The following is a 25,374-nucleotide window of genomic DNA, read 5'->3' on the forward strand; positions in this document are numbered from 1 at the left end:
AAGATAACCAATTACTCGATGCAGACATATGACTAGAGGCCCCTGAATCAAAGATCCAATCCGTACCTGAGTTTCCTTGTGCAGCAAAGTTATTCATGGCCTGGAGAAAGGCAGCTTGATCCCAGCTCGGCGTCGCAGGTGAGGGTGGCGTCGGAAGCAGTGCCGGCGGATACGATGGTGAAGGCAGTAGGGCCGGCTGGGGAGTGTAGTAGGCATTGGCCGGCTGTGGTGGGGTGGCGTCGGGAGCAGGGCCGGCTGAGGTGTGTAGTAGGCGCCGCCGTCGCTGGTGTAATGACCATAAGGAGCATACGTCGGGGCGGCGTGATAGGCATTGGTCGGCTGTCGGGGGTTGAGAACCCCGGGAGCACCAGTAGGCGGCCGAAGGCCGGGTTGCCAGGCACCTGAGTATGCCGGCGGAGCACCGAGGGTGGACGGAGCGGACCAGGGCATGGGCCATGCTTGAACAAGCCCCGTCCAAGGATCATGAGGAGGCCGCCATGCAACCGCAGATGGAGCACTGGTGGGTGGTGCAGGACTCGGTGCTGGTGATGTCGTAGGCGGAACCGAACGAGTCGACGGCGGCCTGTAGATAGGGTTTTTGCCGCGGTAGTTCGGACTAGGACGCCAGCCTGGGGGCGGTTGAACAGATGACGATGCGGACGGCCCGGCGGCAGGAGCCGGCCTGGAAGGCGGCGCTGGTGTAGACGACAGAGGAGGACGAGCCGCAGCATGAAAGACCTTGGGGCGAGAGTCCTTGCGAGCTTGTGTTTCCGCCGCGAGTTGTAGCAAGGAACGAACTTCAGCGAAGGTAGGAGGGGGCCGTATCATCGGTATGAACGAGGCTTGCTTGTCAAAGTCTTCGCTGAGGCCGACGACGACGATATTGATTAGCTGTGAGTCGCTAACTGTATCGCCGAGTTCGCGGAGCTCATCACCAATGGTCTTAACGCGCTGGCAGAACAGGTTCACCGGGGCGTCTCCTTGCACCATATTGCGAAGCTCGGTGTGGAGAGCGTTTTTCCGAGCGTCGGTGTTGCTTTGGAAGAGCTGACGGAGGGAGTGCCAGATGTTGGCAGCGGTGGCGCCGTCGTGATTGAGCATGTTGAAGATCTCGGTGGTGATGCGGGTGTAGAACCACTGGACGATCGCGAGATCGTCTTTCAACCATTGCGGATCGTCGGGGCGGGGAAGACAGTTGGCGGCGACATGCGAGCGCAGGTTGCAGCGGCCGAGGTGGAGATCGAAGAGATGTCTCCAATGGTAGTAGTTGTGGGCGGCGAGATCAAGAACTATGGGGATGTAGGGGCTGACGTTGGAGATTGTGTCAGCAAGAGATATTGGTGCGGCGAGGATGGGTGCAGGGTAGTTTTGTGGAGCTATGGTGAGGGCCGAGAGAGAAGCGGCCGCGGCGTTGGCAGCCTTGGCGATGAGTGCGGCCCGGCGCTCGAAGTAGCCGGGCGGCGGCGGTGGCGTTGGCGGAGCCATACCCTAAACCCTGGGACCGGTATCTGATACCATGAAAGCTGAATAAAACTGTTGCTTATTGATGATTTGGTGCGGCATACAAGAGTATATAAGAGGATACAAACCGACTTGAGGTAGGGGTACAAAACTGACTTGAACTAGAAGTCGTATACCATAATGACTACTCTAACAGAGAGAAGAGAGGAGAGGGAGGACCGCCCCGCCGACGTCTGCTACCGCCCGGGGCTTTGCCCAGCGCAGGGCTGACAGGCAACGGCGAGGGTACGGGCGGTGACGCGGTGGCTGTAGGTGTCACCCGTGTTGCCCTGGATCAGACAACATATATGGCATCAGGTTGGAACGAAATGCGATCATGGCAGTCATGGTCGAGGAGGCCCGAGAAGAAATAGGGCGACTTCTAAATTTTTTTCTAGGTGAAGCATGCATTAGAGTAAGCGGTTTTGCATAGAGTTGGACACACCGCTTTAGGGCGATGTTCCATCCTTTGGTCTGTTTTGTTTTGCTTTGCCACAGCACAGTGTGAATCCTTCGTTCATTCCTTAACTCCCATTTTTCTTTTCCTTGGCTCTTCTCTACACCCTCGTGAGAGGCAGAAAGTCGTTGAACCCAGACGGATCTTGGTGGTTACGATTGACAAAGGAAGTAGATAAAAACAATCAAATCAAAGAGAATCGATTTATTTGCAAAACTAGGGAATATATAGCTCGGCGAACGTTGCAAGAAATAACGTGTAGAAACGTAAAGAGAGAATCGTCTATTTACGGAGAAGGAGATAGCAAAAGCAGTAGCATGCATTGCATCCTACTGATCACGCATGTCAGTACGGCGGCAGAGGCCGCGTGAAGGGAAAACGGAACGATCACTATCAGCATGTGCATGCAGCTCGGTCTCTAGCTCCGACGGACCGACTCACCAAGTTAACGTACAGAAAGTTAAAAAAATCAAATCAGCCTATCCTTAATCAATTTTACGTGTAGATAATCACCAAGTTATCCATGGTGCGTGTAAAAATGTGGACGATCCATGGAGCTAATCATGCATGCACGCGTCACTGTTTTGAATTTTGTGCACCACGTACTCGATGTGACCCTGCCATGCAGTGCAAATAGTCCTCGCCACAGCGCCATATATAGAGATACCTATAGGTTCCAAAGCTAGTAGGCAATGATGCATATCGATTCTCCTGCGCCACATGGCACATGATGCATGCATGCATGCATCTCAAAAGAAAGAACTCGCTCGCTCGATCGATCGTCGCCGGGCCGGAGACGCGTACGTACGTCTGGTTGCAACCCTCTCTGCTATATATGTGCCATTCCTGCAGAGCCCTAGCTGAGCTCAGTTGCCGTCGCTAGCAAAGTAACCACTCCCGCTGCTAGCTAAAGTAACCACCACATCTTCCTCCTCCTCCTCCTTCATCTTCTTCTTCCTCCTCTTCTTTTTGTTCTTCTTCTTCCGGCAGCCGCGATGAACAGAGGCAAAGGCAAGTCCGTGGCGCCTGCTGAGGTGATCACCTTGCGTATCTATCATGCATATTGTTGTGCAATTGTATGGCCTTCACGTATGTATAGTTGCGAGTGAATCAATCTTTCTTTTTGTTGTGCAACTGCCGGGGTAATTGTGTCTCTGTGAAGAACAAGAAGTGCTCCTCTTTTTGTACCATGTCGAAACAGAAGATTTTCATAATCATCAGCATGCATGTAACTAGGCACGCACTGCCGATCCAACCAGAATCAAACATCATGCCGCTGTATACTACTACCACTACTACTAGTCTGCTGCTGCTGCATGCTGCTACAAAAGTGTTCATGTGGTTTGGTATTAGGCCTCGCTTGGAATCTCTGTAAGTGGAGTCTAAGGCGCGCTTGGTTTGTCTTATTTCTCGCTTGGTTCGATCGGGGAGTCTCTCTCTCTCTCTCCCATGCGCTATGTCGACGTCGGCGGCCGGCGGCGGGAACTCCATAACTCCAAGGCCGGCGGCCGACGGCCACCACACCGTGGACCAAAAAGAAGTTAGGAACAGCGGCGAGCTTAGATGCCACCATGACGAGAGACGCCGTCGACGACCACCGTCGGCCGTGGCCGTCGTCGCCTTAACTCGAAGGCCGGCGGAAGCTCCAGCCGTGCGGCAGTGCTCGCACCGGGGACCGGTAGCTATACACCATGCTCGTGTTCCTCCGCCCTCCCCCTGTGGCGCAGCGAGGCCGCGACGGACGCGGGATCCGGCTGCAGTGGCGTTGGGACGGCGGCGCGCGAGGTGCTTTGGTGGCGGCACGTGGAGGTGTTCCGGCGGCGGCACGGACGTGGGGGCAGCGTCGGCCCGAAGCTCGGCGGCGCGCGGGCACCCGTGGTGGCGGAGACGGACGCTTAGGCGTAGGTGGCGGGCCGCGGGCCAGGGTGGTGGAGCCGACGCAGTAGGAGGCGACGGCGCTGGCGTTTGACGGTGGTGGAGCCGACGCAGTAGGAGGCGACGGCGCTGGCGTTTGACGGTGGTGTCTCCGGTGAACGGCGGCGGCAGTGGCCTCGGCGTGCTCCGATTGAGCCGCTGCCAACGCGGCCTTGGCGTTTTTCTTTTCTCGGTTTATATAAATAGGAAGTATGCTGCTCAAATTAAACTATGGGTAATATAAGGGCATTTACAATGCTAGGTGCTTATATAGACGCTTATAGAGAAAAAATAAATACAAAAAGATTAAATATTCACGTAAACGTCCCCTCGTTCAACGCTAGCAGCTAATATGGGCGCTAACAAACTCGTAAAACAGCTGCCCTGGCGTTCAATATTTATCTCTTGCAGCAAGGAAAAAGGCCAAGCGCCTGACTCCTCCTTTTGCACCGATGCCAAGCAGACTCCAGGATTATCCGCCGTAACTACCGATCGGATGGGGACTTTATCCTGGCGCCTCCTACTAGCGCCATGCATTGAAGATGCCCTAATAGACCTTTTAGATCATTCATTGCTAGGTGTTTATCATTTCCTTTTTCTTTTTCGTTAATTTTATATCATTCATGACAGTACTAGTGGTGTTTGTGCCTCTTCTGTCTTTCTTTTTCGTTCATTCGTTTCTTTCTTTTTCCCCCTGGCTTAACCGTGGAACTTGTGCGTGTGCATGGAAGTATACTGCTGAAAATGACAGTGGGTTTTACCGCACTGTTTGACCTAAAAAAAACTTGTCATCATTGTCTTACACGAATCTATAATGTAAGGTTACTAGCTAGTGCTCATCTAATTTATCAGCTGTGGAAAGTTTATTCATTTTCTCTCTTGTGCAGAATCCACAACCGAAGGTGTTCCCACTCTCGAGCTGGGGAACCTTAAGGCCAGCTACGCCAAGTTGATGAAGGACATTGAAGCAGAGATCGACAGTAGGCTTACGGAGGAGATCAAAAGGCAGCCAAAGCTTGAGAAGATGCCACCTAGGGTCAATGGCACAGCACTGTACACTCCAGCACAAGGAACATTCATGGTGAGCATGGAACCAGAACATGGCGGCAAGGTCGTGACTCTGCTGATCCGCTGGATCGATCTCTACATCATGGCGGTCTACGTGGAAGGTAACGAGAAAATACTGGTCCTTGCCCTCTGTTATCTACCTTGACATAATTGACAAGAGAAAACTAAATTTCCATGCACGTGTAGAACTTAACATACATAATTATTACAAAATGCCAGCCGGGGAACATAAAAAACAGGAGCAAATAACTTGGTAGTTACTCCATTCGTTTGCTGACAGTGTAGGAAATATATACCATGGTAATTAACTAGTATGGTCACCATTTATATTTATGAAATATGTATGTGGCAACCGGAATCGTTTTTGCAAAAATGCCACACCTTCCATCCAAATCGCTCGAGCTCGCCGTCTTTTCCAGCGCACTATCCAACCACCGGCACCCACGCGCTGCCCCTTCCCCACCCCCGTATCCGGCCGCCGCGCCGCCTCCTTCCCTAGGATCCGCCCGGAACCGATGCCGCCACTGCCTGCCGCCACCAAGCGTCGACGCGCGACCCCGCCGCCTACCTTTGGTACGCCGCCACGCCTCCCCTGCCACCTAGGCTGCCCCCGGCCTCGCCCAGCTCCTCTTCCGGCGACGACCCCCTGCCACACGCGCCGCCCCCGTCCCGACAACAAAACTGCGAAATCCAGCCAACCACCACTTCCTGAACCGCCCCGCGCTCCATCCGGGCAACCGCCGCCTCCCCACCACGTCCCGCTCGCCTCCCGACCAACCACTGCCTCCCCATTCCTTCGGCTTACCTGCAGCTGGGGGAGGTCTCGACCTACACCTGGTCGCGCGCGCCGCTGCCGCGAGGTACACCACCTACAGTCGGCGCTACGACAACCACCCACCCGCCGCGCCGGCCAGCCCACACCAGTACCGTCTGCATCCCGCCGACCCTCCGGCCCCCAGCGAGCCGCTGCCCCTCCCTCTCCCGGGTCCACCAGCCCCGGCGACGCACGCCGCCGCCCACCAACCAGGATCCCGCCGCTTCAACTTGTTCTGAACGGGAGGTACCTAATCTTCGGCTAATCGATCGATTGATTCTTTGCGTCCGTCGGTTCGGCTGATTCTTAGATCGATTCATGTGCTCTCTGTCTCCCAGACTAATTGGTGTTCTTGCAGCTGCAGTGCTGGCCGGCTCTGCTCCATCGAGACTGCACTCAATCACGGCAGCTCCAGCTGAACTTCAGGTAGCAACTAAAAACAGAGAAGACAGTGGTGTTTTGGTTCTGGGCAATACATGCCCTTTCTTTTTTAGTACAACGAATGCCGGAATTTTGTTTCCAACGAATGCTAGTTTTTTGGCTAGCTAGCTAGCGCGCTGCTAGTTAGCAAATTCCACGTCCGTGCTCCTTCATGGTACTGCTATCTGCTGCTATAATTCTCGTGGAATTTGCTCCCAACCTTTCTTTTTTGGTAAGAAAAAAAGTAGTTTTGAAAAGAATGATATTTTGTCTGGTAGGTATCTCTCTCACTTGCAGTAAACTGCTCCTTGAAAATGTTCCCTATACTGATTTTGATAACTTAGGTACCATCACCGCAGTAATTTTGACCCTAAATTTTTTTTGCTGAAAAATATAACCCCGATAATTTTCTCTGTAAATAGTTGGTAATATACGCACCATGGACTAGATAACTTACACACAAACACCACAATAATTTCGAGTCACGAGTAAAAAACATTGAAAACATACCTTCGATAATTTTTGTGTAAATAGCACGATAATATACGCACCATAGATTTGATAACTTACGTCTAAAATACCACAATAATTTTTTGTTTGATGAAAAAAAGCTGTTGTAAACATACAATGGTAAATTTTGTGTACATAGCATGGTATTTTAAGCACTGCGGACCTGTTAAACTGCCTACAAAAACCATGATAAGTTTTCGACCCTGGAATTTTTTTTGTTCAAACATACCCCCACTAATTTAAAAAAAATAGTAGTATAAGCAGCTCATAACCGATAACTTACATACAAACGCCATGATAATTTTTGCCCTAGGAAAAAATTGTTGAAAAATGTACTCTTGCTAACTTATTTGTACATAGTATGGTAATATATGCCTCACAGACCTAATAACTACGTCCAAACACCTCGGTAATTTTACCTAGGATAACAATCATTGCAAATTACCCTCGACAGCTTCTGTGCAAATAACATGGTAATGTACGTCCAAACACTGTGGTAATTTTGGATAGGGAAATGTTTTAGAGAATACTCGCGGTAATTTCTATGTAAATAGCATGGTAATTTAGGCCTCGCAGACATCATAATTTACTTACAAACGCTGCAGTAATTTTGACTAGGTGAAAATTTATTGAGAAAATAATTCCCGTTAATTTTTATGTAAAATATAATGGTAATTCACGCACCGCAAACATGATAACTTACAAACAAACACCGTGTTAACTTTTGACTCTGAGAAAAAGATGTTAAAACATATCATGATAAATTGTGTGTAAATAACACAGTAATATACGCACCACATAATACTCGTACAAACACCACGGTAATTTTTTACTCAGGGAAAAAGTTGTTAAAAACATTTCCCATATAACCTTTGTGTAAATAGTATGATAATTTATAGTATGATAATTTACTCATGCAGATCTGATAACTTGTGTATGAACATCATGGTAACTTTTATGATATGGGGGTGAAAAAATTGTTGAAAACGTACACGCAGTACCTTCTATGTACCTAGCATGATGATTTACACACCGCAAACATGATAACTTTGGTACAAAACACCATAGTAAATTTGTCCAAGTGAATTTTTTTGATGAACACGTGATAACCTCTGTCTAAATAACGTGATAATTTACTCATCGCAGATCTAATTATTTACCTACAAACACCATGGTAACATTGACCGGGAGGGGGTGTTGAAAAATACACCCCTGATAACTTATCTGCAAATATCATGGTAATATATGAAGCCCATACCTGATAATTTAAGTACAAACAGAGAAAAAGCTATTGAGAAACATACCCCAAAAAGTTGAGTGAGAAAAGCATGGCGACATTAGAACTTCGTACCTGATAACTTACGTGCAAACATCATGATATTTTACATCTTAAAAGGAGTGAAGAGGACGCCCGGGTTTGTGAACCGTGTGAGACGTGCAGAAAAAATGATAGAACTAGGGTACATTGTTCTAAAATCCGTACAAATGAGGCTGCCAGTTTGGATTTTCAGTTACTAATCACTACTTTTTTTGTTTATTCTTGTTTCAGGAAGATATAACTAGTGTGTAAGTTGTAGGTAGTCTGATAAGTGGGCTAGCGCAGCTGGATGTTGCAGCATAGTTTCATATGAGAGGGTCCAGGTTTGATTCCCTTTCAATGCCTTCTTTTTTTTGCCTATTTTAAACTACAGGCCCGAAAAAAACTGGAGAAGATGGGATCCAAGGAGGGTGGTCGCTCGGGAGGAGGTGGGGTTGAAGGGAGAAGAGTCGTGTGGTACTTTTAGCAATGTGGCACACGTGTGCCAAATATCAGTCCTATAGCAGTATATATATACAGCCACTACCAATAAATCTGTACCTGTCGGTGAAAATACAAACACTCACACATACAGAAAGGAGGGAGTTCTTTTAAGGAAAGAACTTTGGCGTTTTTGTTACCTGAATGAATCACCCTCCCTCCCAATATATGCACCTTGGTTAGCTAGCTTGCTGCTTCCCGGCTGTTGCGAATCCATCTAATTTGTGCATCATCACTCGCAAAACAATTTGCTGCTTATTATTCTCGATACGTTGCTCACACACGACAAGGGTAGAGACTAGTCTTGTTAATCTTACAACGTTGAGCCCCCGCAAAAGGAAAAATAGAACGTTTTGAGAACAAATTTCCTGAAAGGTGAGAAACATGAATTCATGTTGAATTGATTTACAAGTGATGGATTCATAGTGTACAATACATGGCATAACAATCATCAATCCCATAGCATTTTGATATCCAGCCACAACATCAACATTGTATGTAAAGATAACTTTAGCAACAAATGCAAAGACTGCTTTGGTTCGGCTACCAAACTGCCCATTAATCTATGAGCATAAACAGAAAAGCAAATGGAAACACTTCTTAAGCACGTTATTATATTCTTGTCAAAGCAATTACAAGACTTGTTTGTTTGTTTTACACTACAGGTGTGTGGTACCGCTACTCTGAATTTGGTACGGACATACTTCCGCCGTCTGTAGATCAGTTCCCGTACAGTACCAAGCCTGGAATTGGGACCGTCCAGTTGCCCCTCAATAGCTCCTACTTGCAGATAGGTGGATTCGACATAAACGTGGGTAAACAAGCTTTTACCCACTGCATCGCCAGCTTGGGAAAACTTGGAGAGCTATACCGCAGTGAGAGGGGACTTCAGGTTCTGAAATCTGGCCCCCTATCTTTCCCGACTGTAACGATTTGCGAAGCAATCCGCTTCGCGCTCTGGAGGACATGGGTGACCAGCAATATTGATGAAGAACTGGATAGTCCGGTACCCAAGGAGCACAGTAAGTTGTTCAACTACTGGGCGGACATTTCACGTGCTGTGGCGGAAGATGAACCTTGGGACGGGATTGCGGCAACTGATCTGATGAAGAAGCTCGGAGTTGTGAAGAGAGGTTGCTATATCAAACCTAAAAAAGTCAAGTGGGCGCATTCAGCAAGTGGTTCGGGAAAGAATTGATCCTCCTAAGGTTAGCATTGCCAAAGTGGTTCGGGAAAGAACTGATCCTCCTAAGGTTAGCATTGCCAAAGTGGTTCGGGAAAGAACTGATCCTCCTAAGGTTAGCATTGCCAGATATATGATGGGATAAGTCTTAACTCATTATGTCTAATTATGCCTCTTTTCTGTAATTAAGTACAATATGACTTGAGACTTTTTATTAGCCTCCTTATAATCAAGTATAATACTAGTATGACTTGAGACTTTTAATAGCCTCCCCTTTTTGTTACCTTTGAATGATTTTATTAGCATATGAAGCAAACAACAAATTAGTATGTGCATCAATTTACAGCAGATAACTGAATTTTCCTCCAAGAAGAAAGATACTCATGACTATTAAATATACCTCCTGATTCCATTATCACTAATACCAAACATCCAGCAAGCACAACTCTAATACCAAACATCCAGCAAGCACAAATCTTACAGCTTGGTAAGATGAGAGGAAGAGTACTGGGCCATGCCCTACCACACCAGACAGACATGGTGCAACAACCACCACCCTAAAAACCACTGTAACTCAGCGAACCATAACACTCAGTCCATGAGAGGTCCCTCATTGGGTGATATTTGGCACCCCTAGGTCTTGTGAGGATGGCAGTCCATGTAACCTTCACTTGTAGTTCATAGGAACCGTGAGTGCAAACATGCTCTTCATCAGGGTGTTGTAGAGTAACATGAGTGACTTCATCCTCATCATTATCAAAAATACAAACATGGACCAAAAACTCTTCATCATCGTCGCATGTAGGTAAGGGTTAACTACCAAATTACGACTCAAGGGAACGGAGCCATCATCTCCGACTAATATTCCGCTGCAATTCATTGCTCTACCATCATATAGAATAATATGGGTCTCGGCATTTCTAGTCCCAGCAGATACTTTGCCAACAAAAGGGGCATAGGGCGGACCATTCAGAATGTTGATTTGGAGGCTAGCCGCCACCGGATGTTTAACAGGTGCAAATACTAATTCCACTGTACTGAGCCAACTAGGTAGCATCGTAGTGATGGGTCCAGAGTCAAAGGCACGGGACTCAATTACGCCTTTGCTAAAGTCTTCATCCTCAGGATCACCCTTCACCTTCAGGTTGAACTCAAAATGTATATGATCAAATGCTACTAATCCTCGACGTGGACCTACCAATGCTAACATATCCTCCTGCAAGTAATTTATAAAAAAGATCACAACATGTCTACGTAGTTGAACAAGCTATGTAGCTAGCTGGACATGAAAAGCAAAGCACACTTGACAAGTCGGACAGATTCAAACAGTTTGAAGATATGTTGTTTAACTAGCTTGGGGAGCATCGATAACTTGTGTAATTCTGTTGCCGCACTGCTTCAGTGCCCATAAATTGCTACCAGCAGCCACATATTTGTGGCTTGCATACTAGTTCCTCCGTCCCATAATATAAGAGTGTAGTGTCAAAAATGCTCTTATATTATGGGACGGAGGGAGTAGTATATTCAGATGGAGAAAGTATGTACTCCTACATAGTTTCTTTTATTCCAGTATAGAAGCCATATTTTACAGCATGACGCCATGACAAAATTTAAACAAGCGTACCACTAAAATAATTTGATGAAGTTGTATGGTTTGGCAGTAACACCCATTCTTAGAGCACTTACATCGACAGATTAAATAATAGGTATTGACAGTAATCCACAACTATTTATTTCTAAAAGAAATTGCAGTGTACCAATGTGAAATCAATCATGGTATTTGCAACTAGAAACCAAAAGAACTACTATTAGTTTGGCAGTATAGTTTTGGGCAAACCAAAGTATTCTAAAACCACAGTATTCTGATGGGTGGGCAACAAATACTCTGGTTTCTAAAAAACGTAGTTTTTCTCAGTTTTGACAAGTCCACCGCAGTGTTTGGCTGCTATTGTTTTGCTGCAGCTTTTTTACTGATAACTTTACTACATGGCCAAATCAATCAGCAGTGCTAACTCAGCTACACCTAGCAACACGACCAGATTAATCAGCGTGTGCTAACGGATGCCGGCTGCATGCAGCCCTGCCATGCACGAGGTCAGCCTCCTGTGTATGAGTGTGTGCTTCAGTGACCAACAGTCTACTCCACAGGCTAGCTTGGTTCGAGACGTGCAGCACTACCAGAAGCCCAGAATCCAGAAAGTAATCGGCAACCAGCGAATTGTTTAAAAATATACGCAACAGATAGGAGTCGGAGGCAGCGATCAGATTTTCTAATCTGGACATCAACGGGCTAAGTGCTCTCCCCAACGACTTCTCTTGGCTCGGTTTTAAAAAAAGTGGTCATGACCTCTTTTTAAAATACTGTAGAAAAACTACAGTATTAGAGATACCACAATATCTTAAACCACTGTAATTTTTTAAGCCAAACACCTCAAAGTATTTAATACCGAAGTTTTTTTAGAAACCACAGTATTCCCGGAAAAACTTTAAAAATACATCACTCCCAAACGCACCCTAAGCTTAATTTAGCTTAAGTAAGCAGCTGTCAATCTAAATAGTTTGGGAGGAGACAAAGGGGCGAACTACCTTGGAGCTGATGATCTGAGGATCGTCTCGCTCGCGTCTGAACAAATAGACGCATCTGTAGTCGATGGTATCTCTCGCGAGAACGGTACCGAACACACTGATCGGGTAACCCAGATCGGATTCGATTATCTTGACGGAAACGACATTGTACGACGTCTCCGCCCGGAACTTCCACAGCTGCGGCGTTACATCCTCAAGCAGTGGCCCGAGGCCAACCTTGGCTACAAGCAAAGCAAAATCAGGGACAAGATCAGGAGAACCATTTCAGTTCCCCACCAAACTACGGGAGATTAAACAGAAATGGTTGTAAATTGATAAATAGTGGAGATACTGACACTCTCTGTCGAGGTCGAAGCCGGCGAGGTTGACGCCGCAGAAGCGGGTGAGGACGCGGGCTCTCTTCTTGGGGTCGTACTCGGTGATGCGGTCGCGGCACGCGGCGTGGAGGGCTACGATCTCCGACGGCGACTTCAGATCGATCTCCTCGTCGTCGTCGCTGTAACAGATTGTCATGGGGAACCTGGCAGCATCGATCTCGTCGGCGCGGGGAATCCGGCGGTGGTGCCTGGCGTCGTCTTCGCCATCGCCGCGCCGCATCGATCGACCGATCCAACTTTTTTTTTTCTAGAAGAGGAAGAGGATGGCCAGCGCTGCAAGAGCCTGCACTGACGCACCGCGAGCCCAATACCAGCGTAGTGGGCCTTAAAATCTACTTCCTCCATTCAAAAATACTTGTCAGAAAAATGGATAAAAATGAATGGATACATCTAGATCATCTATTACGGCTCAAAAAAATCTAGATCATCTATTTTTCGACAAGTATACCCGGACGAAGAGAGAATTTATTCCAGTCACGCCAGAACGCCTTGTTTCCTTTAAAAAAAGCCAGAACGCCTTCTACTAGTCTCTTGTGTAGACTATAGTAGAAGGAAGATGCGTCCTCTCGCTAGGGTTTGGTTCCTCTCGCTGCCATCGACGGCGTTGAGGTTCTTCCCTACAATTCACCGGCTGCCATCACTGGTCTTTTCTTGAACTGATTAAGGGGCTGGACAGTCCTGCTAATATCATAAAAAGAGTGTGTTTTAGGTTTTGGGTGAGGCTAGATACAGAAGATTGAAAGAAGAAGGGATTTATCTACTTATCATTTAACAAAATAGCAAAATATAATATCTAAATTAATTATTTAATTTATACAATATGATGATGCAATATTTATGAGATGGACATGCTGCACAAAACAATATAATAGGCTAATATATCTATGGCATTACTCCCGGGTTGTTACAATCGTGGCCACTAGCGTCTCACTATAGGAGATTGCCAACCAGGCTAGAAAATTCATCGTCGATGCTACACATCCATGTCCTCTGCCTCAAGCCATCATTTATAGATCTCACTTCGGAGCAACTCCACCAAGCACGTGATTAAGCCCGGTCCATGCAGCTGCAACAACGGCGCAACACTGCTAGATCCACAAAGCCCCACCACCCCGGACGCAGCTCCCCGCCGACAGTTGTTGTCGTGTAACTGGCCGAGGTGGATTTGTCGGCCAAGCCCCTCTGCGCAACCTCCCGCCACCACGCTGCCTGGAGCCACTGCCCGTGCCAGTACTGTTTGGGGTTAGTTGATTTTTCTATTGGACTTGAACTTGTCCTGTCTTTAGGCGGTTTTTCTTTTTATTTTTTATGGTTATTTTCTTTATGTTGGGTGAGTGTAAATGTATACACATAAGTACTACACAATCAATATGTGTGCATACTTGATTTCGAAAATTGCAGCATTATATGTTTATCTGCATATTACAAAAAGTGCAATTTTAGTGCAAAGTTGCGTGCGAGTTTTTTTTTAAATCTTAAAGGATAATACTGATGCCACTAGTCTATTCTTTCTAGAAGACTTCTTTTTTTTTACTTTTTTTAAGGGTAATGCCAATGCCACTAAATTTATTTTTTAGAAAAAAATGATTTTTGTTTATTACTATATGTGTATTATTGTATATTATAATAAAGCACAATTTTATGTATAAATTGTGTGTAAATTTTATATAAAAAAATATTTCTCTTATTCTTAAAGGGTAGTACCAATGCCATCAATTCATTCTTGCCTAGAATACATCATTTATATTTTTGGAGATGCCCTAACTTTTATCGTAGTTGATCATTATATATCCCTACCTAAGTTTTTTTTGGGGGGGGGGGGGGGGGGGGGGCAACACCTTTGATCTACTACTCCTTGTTCTTTTGGGATGGACCATTCGTGATGGAAACAATAGTGCCATTCGCCAAAAAAATAGTGGGGTTAATAGAGAGTCAAAAACACCTCAACCAAGAGGATCATTTCACCAGAAAAATGAAAATTCCACCAATACATTTATTGTCAAAAAGGTAGGACAAAAAAATTGCGAGGACAACAACAAATATTGAAGGTAAGAGGAAAAAATGAGCTACTGGAAGCAAGGAAATGTTTTTTCTTCATATCTGTTAAAAGCGACGAAAAACGTATGAACTGTCAAAAAAGAGAAATCTTAATAAAAATGAGCATCATGTATTCTCAGAAATCTGGATTAAAATGAGTGTCATCCCTGAATTGCTTTTCTTTTTGATTTTTTTTATATCCGACTTCACAAGGACATATCTGTCAAACAAAAGCACTACTAATTAATAGACTGATACATATCCTCTAGTCAAAAAAGTAAAATAGACTGACACGTATCCACTAAAAAAATGATACATATACCCACAAAAAATAGGGCCATATACATCATTTGTAAGAGCTACAATTTTATACTACGATTTTACAGGAAAGTAACGGGAACACCTATCAGTATATTTTGTTTTCTATCCCATCCTATGGATTCTGACACGAAAGTTACAATTTTATTTTCGCAAAGAAAATAAAGTATTAATTTTAAAATTATAAACAGATGGTCTTTTGCATCATCTTTTATTACTGTTTCATCTCTGCATCTATTCTCGTTTGTATATACAGTCCGCAAAAGAAAAGGTTATGTTGTAATTTGTATATAGCATGTAAGGATCTTACCCGATGGAAATGAAAATATAAAGAGATTTATGTAAAATATTATTACACGCAAGTGCTAAAGTAAGGCTCCAGGGACTGCATCTATTCTCGTTTGTATATATAGTCCGCAAAAGAAAAGGTTATGTTGTCATTTGTATATAGCATGTAAGGATCTTACCCGATGGAAATGAAAATATAAAGAGATTTATGTAAAATATTATTACACGCAAGTGCTAAAATAAGGCTCCAGGGACCGGCGCGTGAATCCTCAAAAACACTATGATCAATTTTCTATTTATGCATGTCATCCTTGTGCAAGGCCGTGCTAATCTTCTCTGTATCGTTGTAATTTTATCGGATGTCCCTGAAGGGACGAGTTAGCTGCAGCGAGCGGGTTTATAAACTGGTCGCTCCCTCTCTCGCTAGGCGATGTGGGACTAAACGAACGTAGCGTTCTCCCCACCACCAGCCGGAAGCCAGCGGATCCCCCACTTTGGACTGGCGGCCCGTGAGTACGGTGGAACTCCTTATGCGGCCCAAATTACTGGAGGAGAGTAATGGGCCGTCCTGTTAGTTCGGCCAACGTGACGGGACTGTACTCTCCGAATCTGTTAGCTTTGTACAGAGAGCACCTCATGCAGAGAGTTTGAAATTTCTGATTATGTCACCAGTTCGGCAACATGTTGCACAAACAGATGCTGCCATTGATGTCCATCATCCTAATTTCTCCAATCTACAGTCCCTTCTAGTACAAGTCAAAAGTGCCCAAATATATATCCCTATGAATATATGCGGAACTATCGGCCCTGTCAGTGTACCAAATGGAGCTTGTGATGCAGAAAGCTTGCCTGATGGCCTGTCAATATTACCATAGCTGCAGTATCACCAGGCTCTACCCAACTTATAGAAATCTTAAGCAAAGAGAGTTTTTTTTTTTTGCGAATAAGCAAAGAGTGTTCTTAACTAGTATAAAATGATATACTACTTGTGAACTTTGAATGGATCATTCCGAATGGAAATCTGTTCTGATTTAACAGCGACGAAATTAAACTCCTCAGGCCGCAGGAGCGTCACTTTCACTATAAAAAAACTTCAATGTGAACTGCATCAAGTAACCACTCTGACGACCATCAACTTTTGGGAAAACATGAGCAGGGGCAAGCCAATGCTACTTTTAAGAGCGAACAAAACATATGATCATTTGATGAATAGCCTCTGAAACAAAATGAGCGTCGCCTGTTCTATTCTCACATAATAACTGAAGAGAACTCAACAGGTGCAGGTCCAAGAATTGCTTTTCTTACTCAATTTCACAAGGAGGGCCATCAGAAGCACTTTTGATAGGCAGATGCACATAAGATACAGTACATATTTATAAGTAACATGCATACAATTTTACATGAAAATAACTCAAAAGATCATCACACGACCAATCACTATAATATTCTGTTCCCATGACATGGTGACAATTCCGACACTAAGAACAGATAGCTTGTTACATGGTGACAATTCCAACACTACGAACAGATAGCTTGTCACGGTGACAATCTCAACACTACAAGCAGATTATGTTTAGTTATTCCATTCCATCTCATGGATTCTGCATTTAGTTCTGTTCGATACGCATAAATAACCCAAGTAAGAAAACAGATAGCAGTAAAGATCAAGCAGCTACCAGCTCCCTTCTCTTGAGCCGAACCATCATCCCGTTCCGTGTGTGCAGTATCACAGCGCTCTCGGGCATCACGGCGTGGCCTTCCACCAGCTCCACCTTGAAGTTGTATATGATGGAAGCAGCTGCCATCTTCATGTTGCTGAGACCAAGGTCCTTCCCAAGGCAGCTCCTGGGCCCGGAATTGAAGGACAGGAACTTGTAGCTTGGCTCGTGCCGAAGGCGCCCGCTCTTCGAGATCCACCGCTCTGGTCTGAATTCCATGCAATCCTTGCCCCATATCCCTTTGATCCTCCCCATGGCGTAGAGCGAGAACACGATCCTTGTGCCCTTGCTCACCATGGTACCGTCTGGGAGGACATCATCGTTGAGGGCCTCCTTCTCCTCGAATGGGGTCGCCGGGAAGAGCCTACAACACATGCACAGCACGGGTTAGTCAGATGGTTGGGAGGAGCTAGACAAGGTGAAAGGGGTATGTCACCTGAGTGTCTCGAGGAGTGCAGCTTGCAGGTAAATAGCAGGCCGGAGCTTGTCACACTCGAAGACAGAGAGGTTCCCTGGCCATGTAGTGCTCTGCAGGGCCTTGATCTCCTCGAGGATCTTCGCCTCAACATGCGGATGCTTGCACATCATGTAGAAGAACCACGTGAGTGTAACGGCAACGAGGTCCTTCCCAGCAAAGATGAACCCCACCACTGTGTCGCGCAGGAACAGGGTCTTTTGCTGCTCACTCATGCTGGGATCCATGGGCCAGTTCATGTACATGGACAGCACGTCTCCCTGGCATTGCTTGGTTGCTTGTGCCTTCCGCTTCGCGATTTCCTCATAGATGAATTGGTCGATCACCACCCTTGCATTCGCCATCTTCTTCTCGCTGCCAACATTCAGCATTCTCAAGAGCTTCCACAAACTTGGTGGAACAACATGCCTGAACAGCATTCCCTCCTCGACTTCCTTTGTGGCTTGGCCAAACGCAGGGATCGGGTGAGACACAGACAAGCAGTCAAGGTCAGTTGCAAACACAGTGGAGTACGAGACATCAAGTGAGAACCTCATGAAGACACCCTCCAGCTCAACCTGTGAGCCGTGCTTAGCCATGTGGTCAAGGAAGGGTAACAAGACTGTGCCGGCCTTCCTCGTGATGGTGGACATGGAGAAGGACCGGAAGGCGCGGCTAGCAAAGACTTGCATCGCCACACGGCGCTGGTACTCCCAGGACTCAGAGTCCGCCACAAGGAGCCCATCACCTAGGATGTCGAACATCTCGGCGAACTCACTGCCTTTTGGGTAGTTGTTGAAGTTGGTATTGAAGCAGTGGTTGACAGTGGCTGGGTCGCAGGTCGCCAAGAAGCTCATGTTGAGGAACCACGGGCCAATGATCCTGAAGGTGCATCCCGCCTCGCGGAGCATATCGGTGACACTGTCATGAATTTGGTACAGATTTCTCACGAGGAAGGGAAGCATCCCAATAACAGGCCAGTTCACCGGGAGGTCACTCTTGTGGCAGTGTCGGACAAGGCGGAAGAGGGAGAGGCAGAAGAAGCAAGCAATGGCTAGGAAAACTTCAGGGTAGGACAGAAGGAAACTCCAGAAGGAGACCATGGTTGAACAAAGTTATGAGATGCAGAGGGAAGAAGGCATGCAGCAATGTAGGCTTCACCTTTGCCTTGCCAATGTCAAATGCACGGCTGGTATTGATATATACAGAAACTGCATATGAGTGTCTTCCCCGTGGGATAGGCGATCAGTTCCCGAGAGTTTAGGGTGCAGTGATTCACAACATTCATATGTCCTGATATAACTGCTATAATTCTGGAGGTCTTCTACCACAAACAGCTTTCTTCAGCATCTAATTTCTGAAGAACTAGACATTCTATACCTGTCAGTACCCACTTAATTAACAGATCAGATAAGCCATGTTGACATGTTAGAATATATAAGCATTATAGAAAATCAACTTTGACGGTTTGACCCTTACAACTTTATGCGCTCACACACATATAACCATTTAATTTTGCAGTTTCTAATTCTAATCTTGTTTTCTTAAGACTGGTTATAATCCTCTTTAGACCCCCCAACTAACTGCAACTAGGAGCAGAGCATTTCTGTAATCCTTGAAACTGATCCCAATCCTAATAAGTTGATTGATTCGCTTCCCATGCAAACACCCAAATTGTGTGGGATTACACTCATGTAAATTTTGTGATGCCAGTATGTCCCGTGGCAAGAGGGAAACCAGCTACTTGTTTGCATCAGACCGACACGTCTTAGCTTCCTAACCAGAGACATTACCTAAGGGCAACGTTGTTGGAGCACTCTTATGACAGTGTTCATCAGCCGAGTAACTGCTGAAAATCGCTACATATAAACCAAATCATAACTCTTGCGGACCAATTAATACAGGCAACAATAGATAGACTGTCATTTCCTGTTCAGTTTCTCTTGTTAGCAGGTCTGTAACAAAGGGATGGAACCTATCCTAGTGAACCACCAAAGAACTGTGGTGTGTGCTCTGTAATACCCACCAAGTATGAATTTAGTAGCAGTCTTAATTTTGTATATTTAGATGGTAGCACTCTTACTCTTAGCAGCATACAAAATTGTAAAGGAGATATTGTGTTCTAGACAGGCCCTGAAACATAATGCTCAAGAAAAATTACTGCTGAATTCGAGATCGCACTACACAAGCCTAAATAAAGATGCGATGACATATCAGATCCTTGCAAGAGATGAGGAATTTGTAAGGTTAAAGACAACTGCATACTTAGATTGATAAAGTTCATAGGTTCCACTTCCATCACATGGCAAGGTAGGAATACATTTTAACCACTTGGAGCAGCAGTTCATAATCACACGCGGTGAGAGACACCTCTAAGTGACCTTCTGGAAGAATCCGTCGATGCGGCGGGTCCCACGTGGCAGCGGCTTGGGTACTGCTGCTTCAGCGACGGCGGCGGCACCATCGGATCCGGAGCGGGCGACGCGAGGCGCCGCCTCCGCAGCAGCTGGAAGGCAGTCGAGGAGGAAGTCGGCGGTGGGGCGGTGCGCGCGGACCGCGGCCCGGACGTGCGCGGCGCGCACCGTCCGCCGGCCGCCTTGGGATGCGGCCGTGTGGGCGCCGGCGGCGAGGGAGCCGAGGAAGAGCTCGGTGGCCGCGGCGACGAGCAGCGACGCCTCGGCGGTCACCTTCTTTATCTCGCTGTCGACCCGCATGATCCTCTTCACCCTGCCCAGCGGGAGCACCGTCTGCAGCGGCTGGGCCTCCGCTTCCTCCTTCGCCACCGCCACCGCGTGGACCTCCTCCCGCTCCTCCTCTTCAGCCTGCTCCGATGCCTCCATGTGCGCCTCGGCGCCAGCATCCGCCTCCTCCTCCGCGTCGATCTCCGTTGCCTCCTCCTCTTCGCCTTGCTCCATCGGCTCGGCCGCATCATCGTCAGCGGCGGCGGCGGCTGGCGCCGACTCATCCCCTCCAACTTGCTCCATCGCATCGGTGGGCACGTCGACGTCATCGGCGGCGGCGGCTGCGGCTGCTCTAGCCGCCTGCTCCTCCCCTTCAACTTGCTCCATCGCCTCGATGTGCTCGGGGGCGGCGGCGGCGACGGTAGCCATGGGCTAGGGGGCTTGGATTTGGCAGATCTTGTTGGGGATGGACGAATGGTGCTTGGATTTGGGTAGTGGAGCGAAGTGGCGGGGGGCTGGGGAAATTTTCCCGCGCGATGGACATTGGTGGCGGCGGCGCCGCGGCGCCGGAAGAAACCTTCTGTGGCTGATGCAGTGGGTCGGTTAGGCAGCGAAAGCCCAACATATATTTGCTCTCTTTTATTGTCATGCAGAAACCCATGGGCCAATGGCTCTCGTTCTGGCCCATTGAGCGTCGACGGTGATGCTATGCTCACGTGTCGCCACGTCAGTAAACCCACAGGATACGCTCAAAAAAAACGTCAGTAAACCCACAGGAGCCTTGTGCCCTGCGTCTTACGACCGGCTAATGATAACCCATTGCGAGCTTATAAAAAGGTAACAATCGAGTAAAATGAGGGGAAATAGCAAATCCATCTAGTGAATAGAGAAACATGTATCATTTGACCTCATGGTCAGCTATTTTGATCGAAGTCGATGTCCGACAGCGACCCGAGGTGGATGATTAACCAGATAATAATATTGCCACCAAATTTTCCGAGATTATGTTTTGACATGAACCCTTGAGATTTCGCTGGTCAATAACTAACCATGCAGCACACGCACGCACCAAAGACTGACTGGCCAATGTTGTAATGTGCAATGCGATGCTTAGGTCTTTGGATCAGTATGAGATGACCGCATAGAGGCGCAAAACCGCAAATGTGTGACTAATATCTAGGTCAATCAAATGAACCAAAAATATCAAAAGACTAGGGTGGCCAGCGGTCGCCGCCGGGCAAAGCCCGTGCGGGGACGGCAAGGATCCACTTCCATGGCGGCGGCGAGGATCTTCCCCATCGTGGCGGCGGCGGATCTGGCTCTTCGACGGCGGCGGATGCTCAGGCGGCGAAGTCTCTCTGAGGCGCCGGCAAGGGAGGGCGGGATCCGGCGATCTACGGCTGGGACTCCGTGGCTGCTGCACCCTCGCTCCAGGATGGGCTTGGGCGGGTCTATGGAGTGACGGTGATGTGGCTGGCGGTGGCGGTTGCTTCATACTGCGCGCTTGCGTGGCGGTGGCGGCGGCCGTGCACGGGAGTTGGATTCCTTCGAACAGATCTGGGTGAAAACTTGTTCGGCTACGGCCAAGGCCGGCGGTGGCGACGCTATCTGCATCGTTCCCTTCTTGAAGGCATCGCCGTGGAGAAGTTCAAGGCCCACTCTCTACTACCTCCGGGGGAAACCCTAGATCGGATGATCGGAAGACGGCGGCGCTCTGGTGTCGTTTCCCCCTTGGGGGCGCCATTCTTGGAGGTACACACGTAATCGAGGGACCATAGGAAGGATTATTTGATGGAGCGGTGCGTCATCTCACTCATTGATGGCGGCGGATCTCGGCGGCATGGCGCCGTGGTGACTCGGCGTCCGGTGCACGAAGATGGACTCGTGCAGGAGGGTGACGCAGTCTGGCATCGTGCTGGCGTCGACGGCAGCTAGATCGGGCAAGGTACATGCAGCAGTACAGCTCTGAAGATGGATTGGTGGCAGGTGGCTGCGGCGGCCTCTTACCCGGCAGGCGTCCTGGTTGAGGAGTGCGCCGGACCGGTGGGTGCCTCATACCCGATAGGCGTCCTGGATGGGACCTCAGGTCTTAGATGTTAGGTTTGGCTGCGAGGTCTATTTGGTATTAGGTCCAGACTATCAACATCCCTTCATCTAGGAGTAGCAAGAGATGTTGCCTAGACGGTGGCTTTAGTCTTACTGTTGTATTACTTTGTAAGTCTTGTGTGAACATTTAATGAAGTGGCTACATGCATCGTCCAGATACAAGGCCAAGGTCTTTCTCCTTAAAAAAAAATCAAAAGACTAGGGTGGTCACAGGAAACCGGAGGAGAAACGCAGTGGTACTGCTGGTGGTCTAGTGTAGCTAGCGCACACCGAAGGTTCTGTCTCGTGCGTCATGTGTTGATTGATCTTCCCAAGACCAACCTCGGCGAGTGCTGGTCATCTATTAGTACCACATTGATCTGCGGGAGGTTTTGGATATCCCTCCCGATCGACGGCAACAAGCATGATCTGCGCGGCGCAATGCGTGTGACCTCTCGCCCGCTAAGATGTCTAGGGCTCCTTTGATTCAAAGAAATTTTATAGAATTTCTGGTTCTATGTTGGTCCTTTGATTCATAGGATCGTATCACGTAGGAATTTTTTTAATGGAATCTTTTATACTACTCCCTCCATTTTAAAATAAGTGTTTCAATTTTATACTAGCTCTAGTATAAATTTGTATTAAGCTCAAGACATTTATTTTAGGACGGAGGGAGTACATTTTATAGGATATCTAACATCCACTCTAACCTTTTTTTTTTAAATTTCTTTGTTTTTTCTTTGGCATCAAACACTCATTGTTAATCATATAGGATTCAAGTGGGCATGTCACTTCAATTCTATACTTTTCCTATTTCTATATTTTTAAAATCATATGAATCAAAGAGGGCCCTATTCTGTATAATATCAACGTGGAACTGATCGGCAGAGGCTGTGCGCACGCCAAAAAAGGCTACATTTAGTGGGAGGAAGAGAGTTTATTTAGTGGGGGGAATGTAGTATATTTGGTGCGTGAGCTTGGGCCAATATCAACAACCTAATTGTTAAATCGTCATGTACTTATAGCATAACAGCAAGGACGGTGCCTTTTTTTTCTTCAAAACATTGCAAGGGCGGTGCCTTGATCGAGCTAGCTTGCTTAACCGACATTTTCCATGCAAGCTATTAACTAATTCATGACATGATATGCTACTAATTTCCCCTAGGAAAACCAACTTACACTAATATGTATTCTTTCTTGTTTCACGGGTGAATTGTTCTGTTGTTATTAGCCGACTTTATGGTGACTTCTTCTTGCCCGCCTTTCTTATTTTCGCTAATGTGGAAGTAGTAGCACCGGCAACGACGACGACGACAACAACAACTAATGTAAGGACGGTGCCATTATTTTCGACATTATGCAAGGACGGTGCCTCGATCGAGCCCGGCTTGCTTAACTGACAATTTCGTGTCAGGCTAGTAATGGAACCACGATATGCTACTAATCTTCCCGTAGAAAAATCAACGTACATTGATGGGAAAACTATACTTTGCTATTCCGTTGTCATTAGCCGCCTTGGAATCTTCTTCCCGCCTCTCCTTTTCATTCCCAAAATGTGATCGAGATAGCTTACGTTCATGCACTAATGAAGCTCTGGATATGTACAGTCTGCTGAAATAATTAGCCACTGTTCAGGTCCAAGCTGTTCGTCCATACTCCTTCAGTCGATTGTCGACAAGAACAGTACACTTTATCAGCTACTTTCAAGAAGAGCTTAAATCATGTGCCCATTTCTTGCGTTGTACCTGTCTTGATTCGGCGTCTTGTACGATGCAAAGCTCACGATGCGTACTGTCTCTGTTCGATCGATACATGTCTATTTGTGATGGCCGCTTGTGTGGTGATGCATGTGGAATCTGTTCTTCATGGCCCAGTCTTGGCTAACTTTTTTTGGTGCACGTGGAGCGTAGCCATCGCCATGAAGACGCCTGAGCTGTACTACGATGTAGACCAAGCGTAGGGCAGCGTATTCTTGGAGAGAGGGCAGACCGGAGAGACGAAAGGAGATACCGCATCGTTCAGGATTTAGAGAGGGGGCATGATCTTGGCGAAAGAGGGCCACGATGTGACTTCGGGGAAGTGTGTATTATACCGGAAGGCGAAATATGTCCAGCATACGTGAAAAAGTTTTTTTTTCTCGATAAAATATAATTCTCAATTAGCTCAAAATATAGCATCAAGCGAGTACATAGCATTATGAATACAGATCTGGGCTCTGTCAATTAAGATACACACTGTCAACATGAATACACACACATTGGTAGCTCAATGCCGACAAAGAAACAAAGCCATAGACGACCAAAACCGAGCCTAAGACGCGCGGGGGCGGGGGGGGGGGGGCTATCCAGAAAATGTAACAAAGTATCTGGTCTTTGCAAGTATGACAAGACGATTTGTGGCACATAGATCGTGGTTCGGAAATATGTTTTTGTATATTATCAATTTACCTCATCTAGGCCTTACTAAATATCTGTAAGCACTCCATAAATTCGAAAGCAATATATTTGGGACTCTAGGGAGGGTTTGAGAAATATGTTTGTGTATATTATCAGCAGGAGTGAAAAATATTAGGTGCTCCCAGCCCTCCCATGCTCCCATGATACGAGAGCTTCTGGACCGTTGAATCGTGGATCACTCGATGAGCATCAGTGCCTCTAGACATAGGCAAAATTTGGGACACTTCAGAGGGTTTTCTATAACTTTGTGCGAGCTCCCATTCCGCCTGTTGGATCCATGATCCAACGACACAGGAACTCCCGTATCATTGAAGCATAGGAGGGCTGGGAGCACCTGATATTTTTCACGTGATGATTTTGGGACTTCAAAAATGATTTCAGCCACTGTAGGTGAGAAAAATTAGATGTGGGCATGTCGATAGAGACTCAGCTATGGAGCACAGGCCAGAAGAACAACTACGCTTAGACTCAGTTGTTGCTTGGTTTAATATTTTAAGTTATTAAGCTCACTAGGAATGGAGCCTCCTGGTGCATGCATCGAGGTATTTTTTGCATTTTTCCCCATATGTCAGGGAGTGAATTGGTTGTGCACCGCAGGTGGGCCTATGTGCACGTATGTTGATCGATAGTCAAATCTGTAAATTCGTAAACATATTTCAATTCGCAAATATTGTTTAATTCATGAACTTTTTTGAAATTTGGTCACTTCT

General features: G+C 46.8%; 2 protein-coding genes, 1 long non-coding RNA gene, 1 other non-coding gene and 1 pseudogene across 4 annotated transcripts; 1 reads left to right on the forward strand and 4 right to left on the reverse strand.

Annotated features, from left to right (window-relative positions):
- The first annotated feature begins 5,334 nt into the window (after window positions 1-5,334).
- Window positions 5,335-9,928, forward strand: LOC109739205 (uncharacterized). The gene is made up of 4 exons (XR_002226969.3): window positions 5,335-5,999; window positions 6,112-6,179; window positions 8,233-8,324; window positions 9,147-9,928. It is a non-coding gene; the product is annotated as an uncharacterized lncRNA (long non-coding RNA).
- A 100-nt stretch (window positions 9,929-10,028) lies between these two features.
- On the reverse strand, window positions 10,029-12,933 carry LOC109739204 (uncharacterized; annotated as a pseudogene).
- A 2,610-nt stretch (window positions 12,934-15,543) lies between these two features.
- Window positions 15,544-15,645, reverse strand: LOC120962162 (U6 spliceosomal RNA). The gene has a single exon (XR_005753012.1). It is a non-coding gene; the product is annotated as a U6 spliceosomal RNA (small nuclear RNA).
- A 1,044-nt stretch (window positions 15,646-16,689) lies between these two features.
- Window positions 16,690-18,590, reverse strand: LOC109739201 (noroxomaritidine synthase-like). The gene is made up of 2 exons (XM_020298286.3): window positions 17,425-18,590; window positions 16,690-17,352 (listed from the first exon to the last, which is right to left on the reverse strand). The coding sequence occupies exons 1-2, from the start codon at window positions 18,543-18,545 to the stop codon at window positions 16,935-16,937; spliced, it is 1,539 nt and encodes a 512-aa protein (XP_020153875.1). The 5' UTR covers window positions 18,546-18,590; the 3' UTR covers window positions 16,690-16,934.
- A 1,090-nt stretch (window positions 18,591-19,680) lies between these two features.
- LOC109739200 (uncharacterized) lies at window positions 19,681-20,722 on the reverse strand. Its single transcript, XM_020298285.4, has one exon. It carries the CDS (start codon window positions 20,550-20,552, stop codon window positions 19,815-19,817), a length of 738 nt encoding a protein of 245 aa, XP_020153874.1. The 5' UTR covers window positions 20,553-20,722; the 3' UTR covers window positions 19,681-19,814.
- Window positions 20,723-25,374: the final 4,652 nt, after the last annotated feature.

The sequence above is a fragment of the Aegilops tauschii genome, chromosome 3 (assembly GCF_002575655.3).
Source record: "Aegilops tauschii subsp. strangulata cultivar AL8/78 chromosome 3, Aet v6.0, whole genome shotgun sequence".
In the NCBI taxonomy this organism is placed as follows: domain Eukaryota; kingdom Viridiplantae; phylum Streptophyta; class Magnoliopsida; order Poales; family Poaceae; genus Aegilops; species Aegilops tauschii.

Excerpts from the sequence above, each read along its gene's own strand:
- LOC109739200 (XM_020298285.4), bottom strand. The coding sequence starts at position 20,552 with ATGGCTACCGTCGCCGCCGCCGCCCCCGAGCACATCGAGGCGATGGAG.
- LOC109739201 (XM_020298286.3), bottom strand. The coding sequence starts at position 18,545 with ATGGTCTCCTTCTGGAGTTTCCTTCTGTCCTACCCTGAAGTTTTCCTA. Across the intron at positions 17,353-17,424 it reads GCACTCCTCGAGACACTCAG|GCTCTTCCCGGCGACCCCAT; the intron begins GTGACATACCCC and ends CATGTGTTGTAG.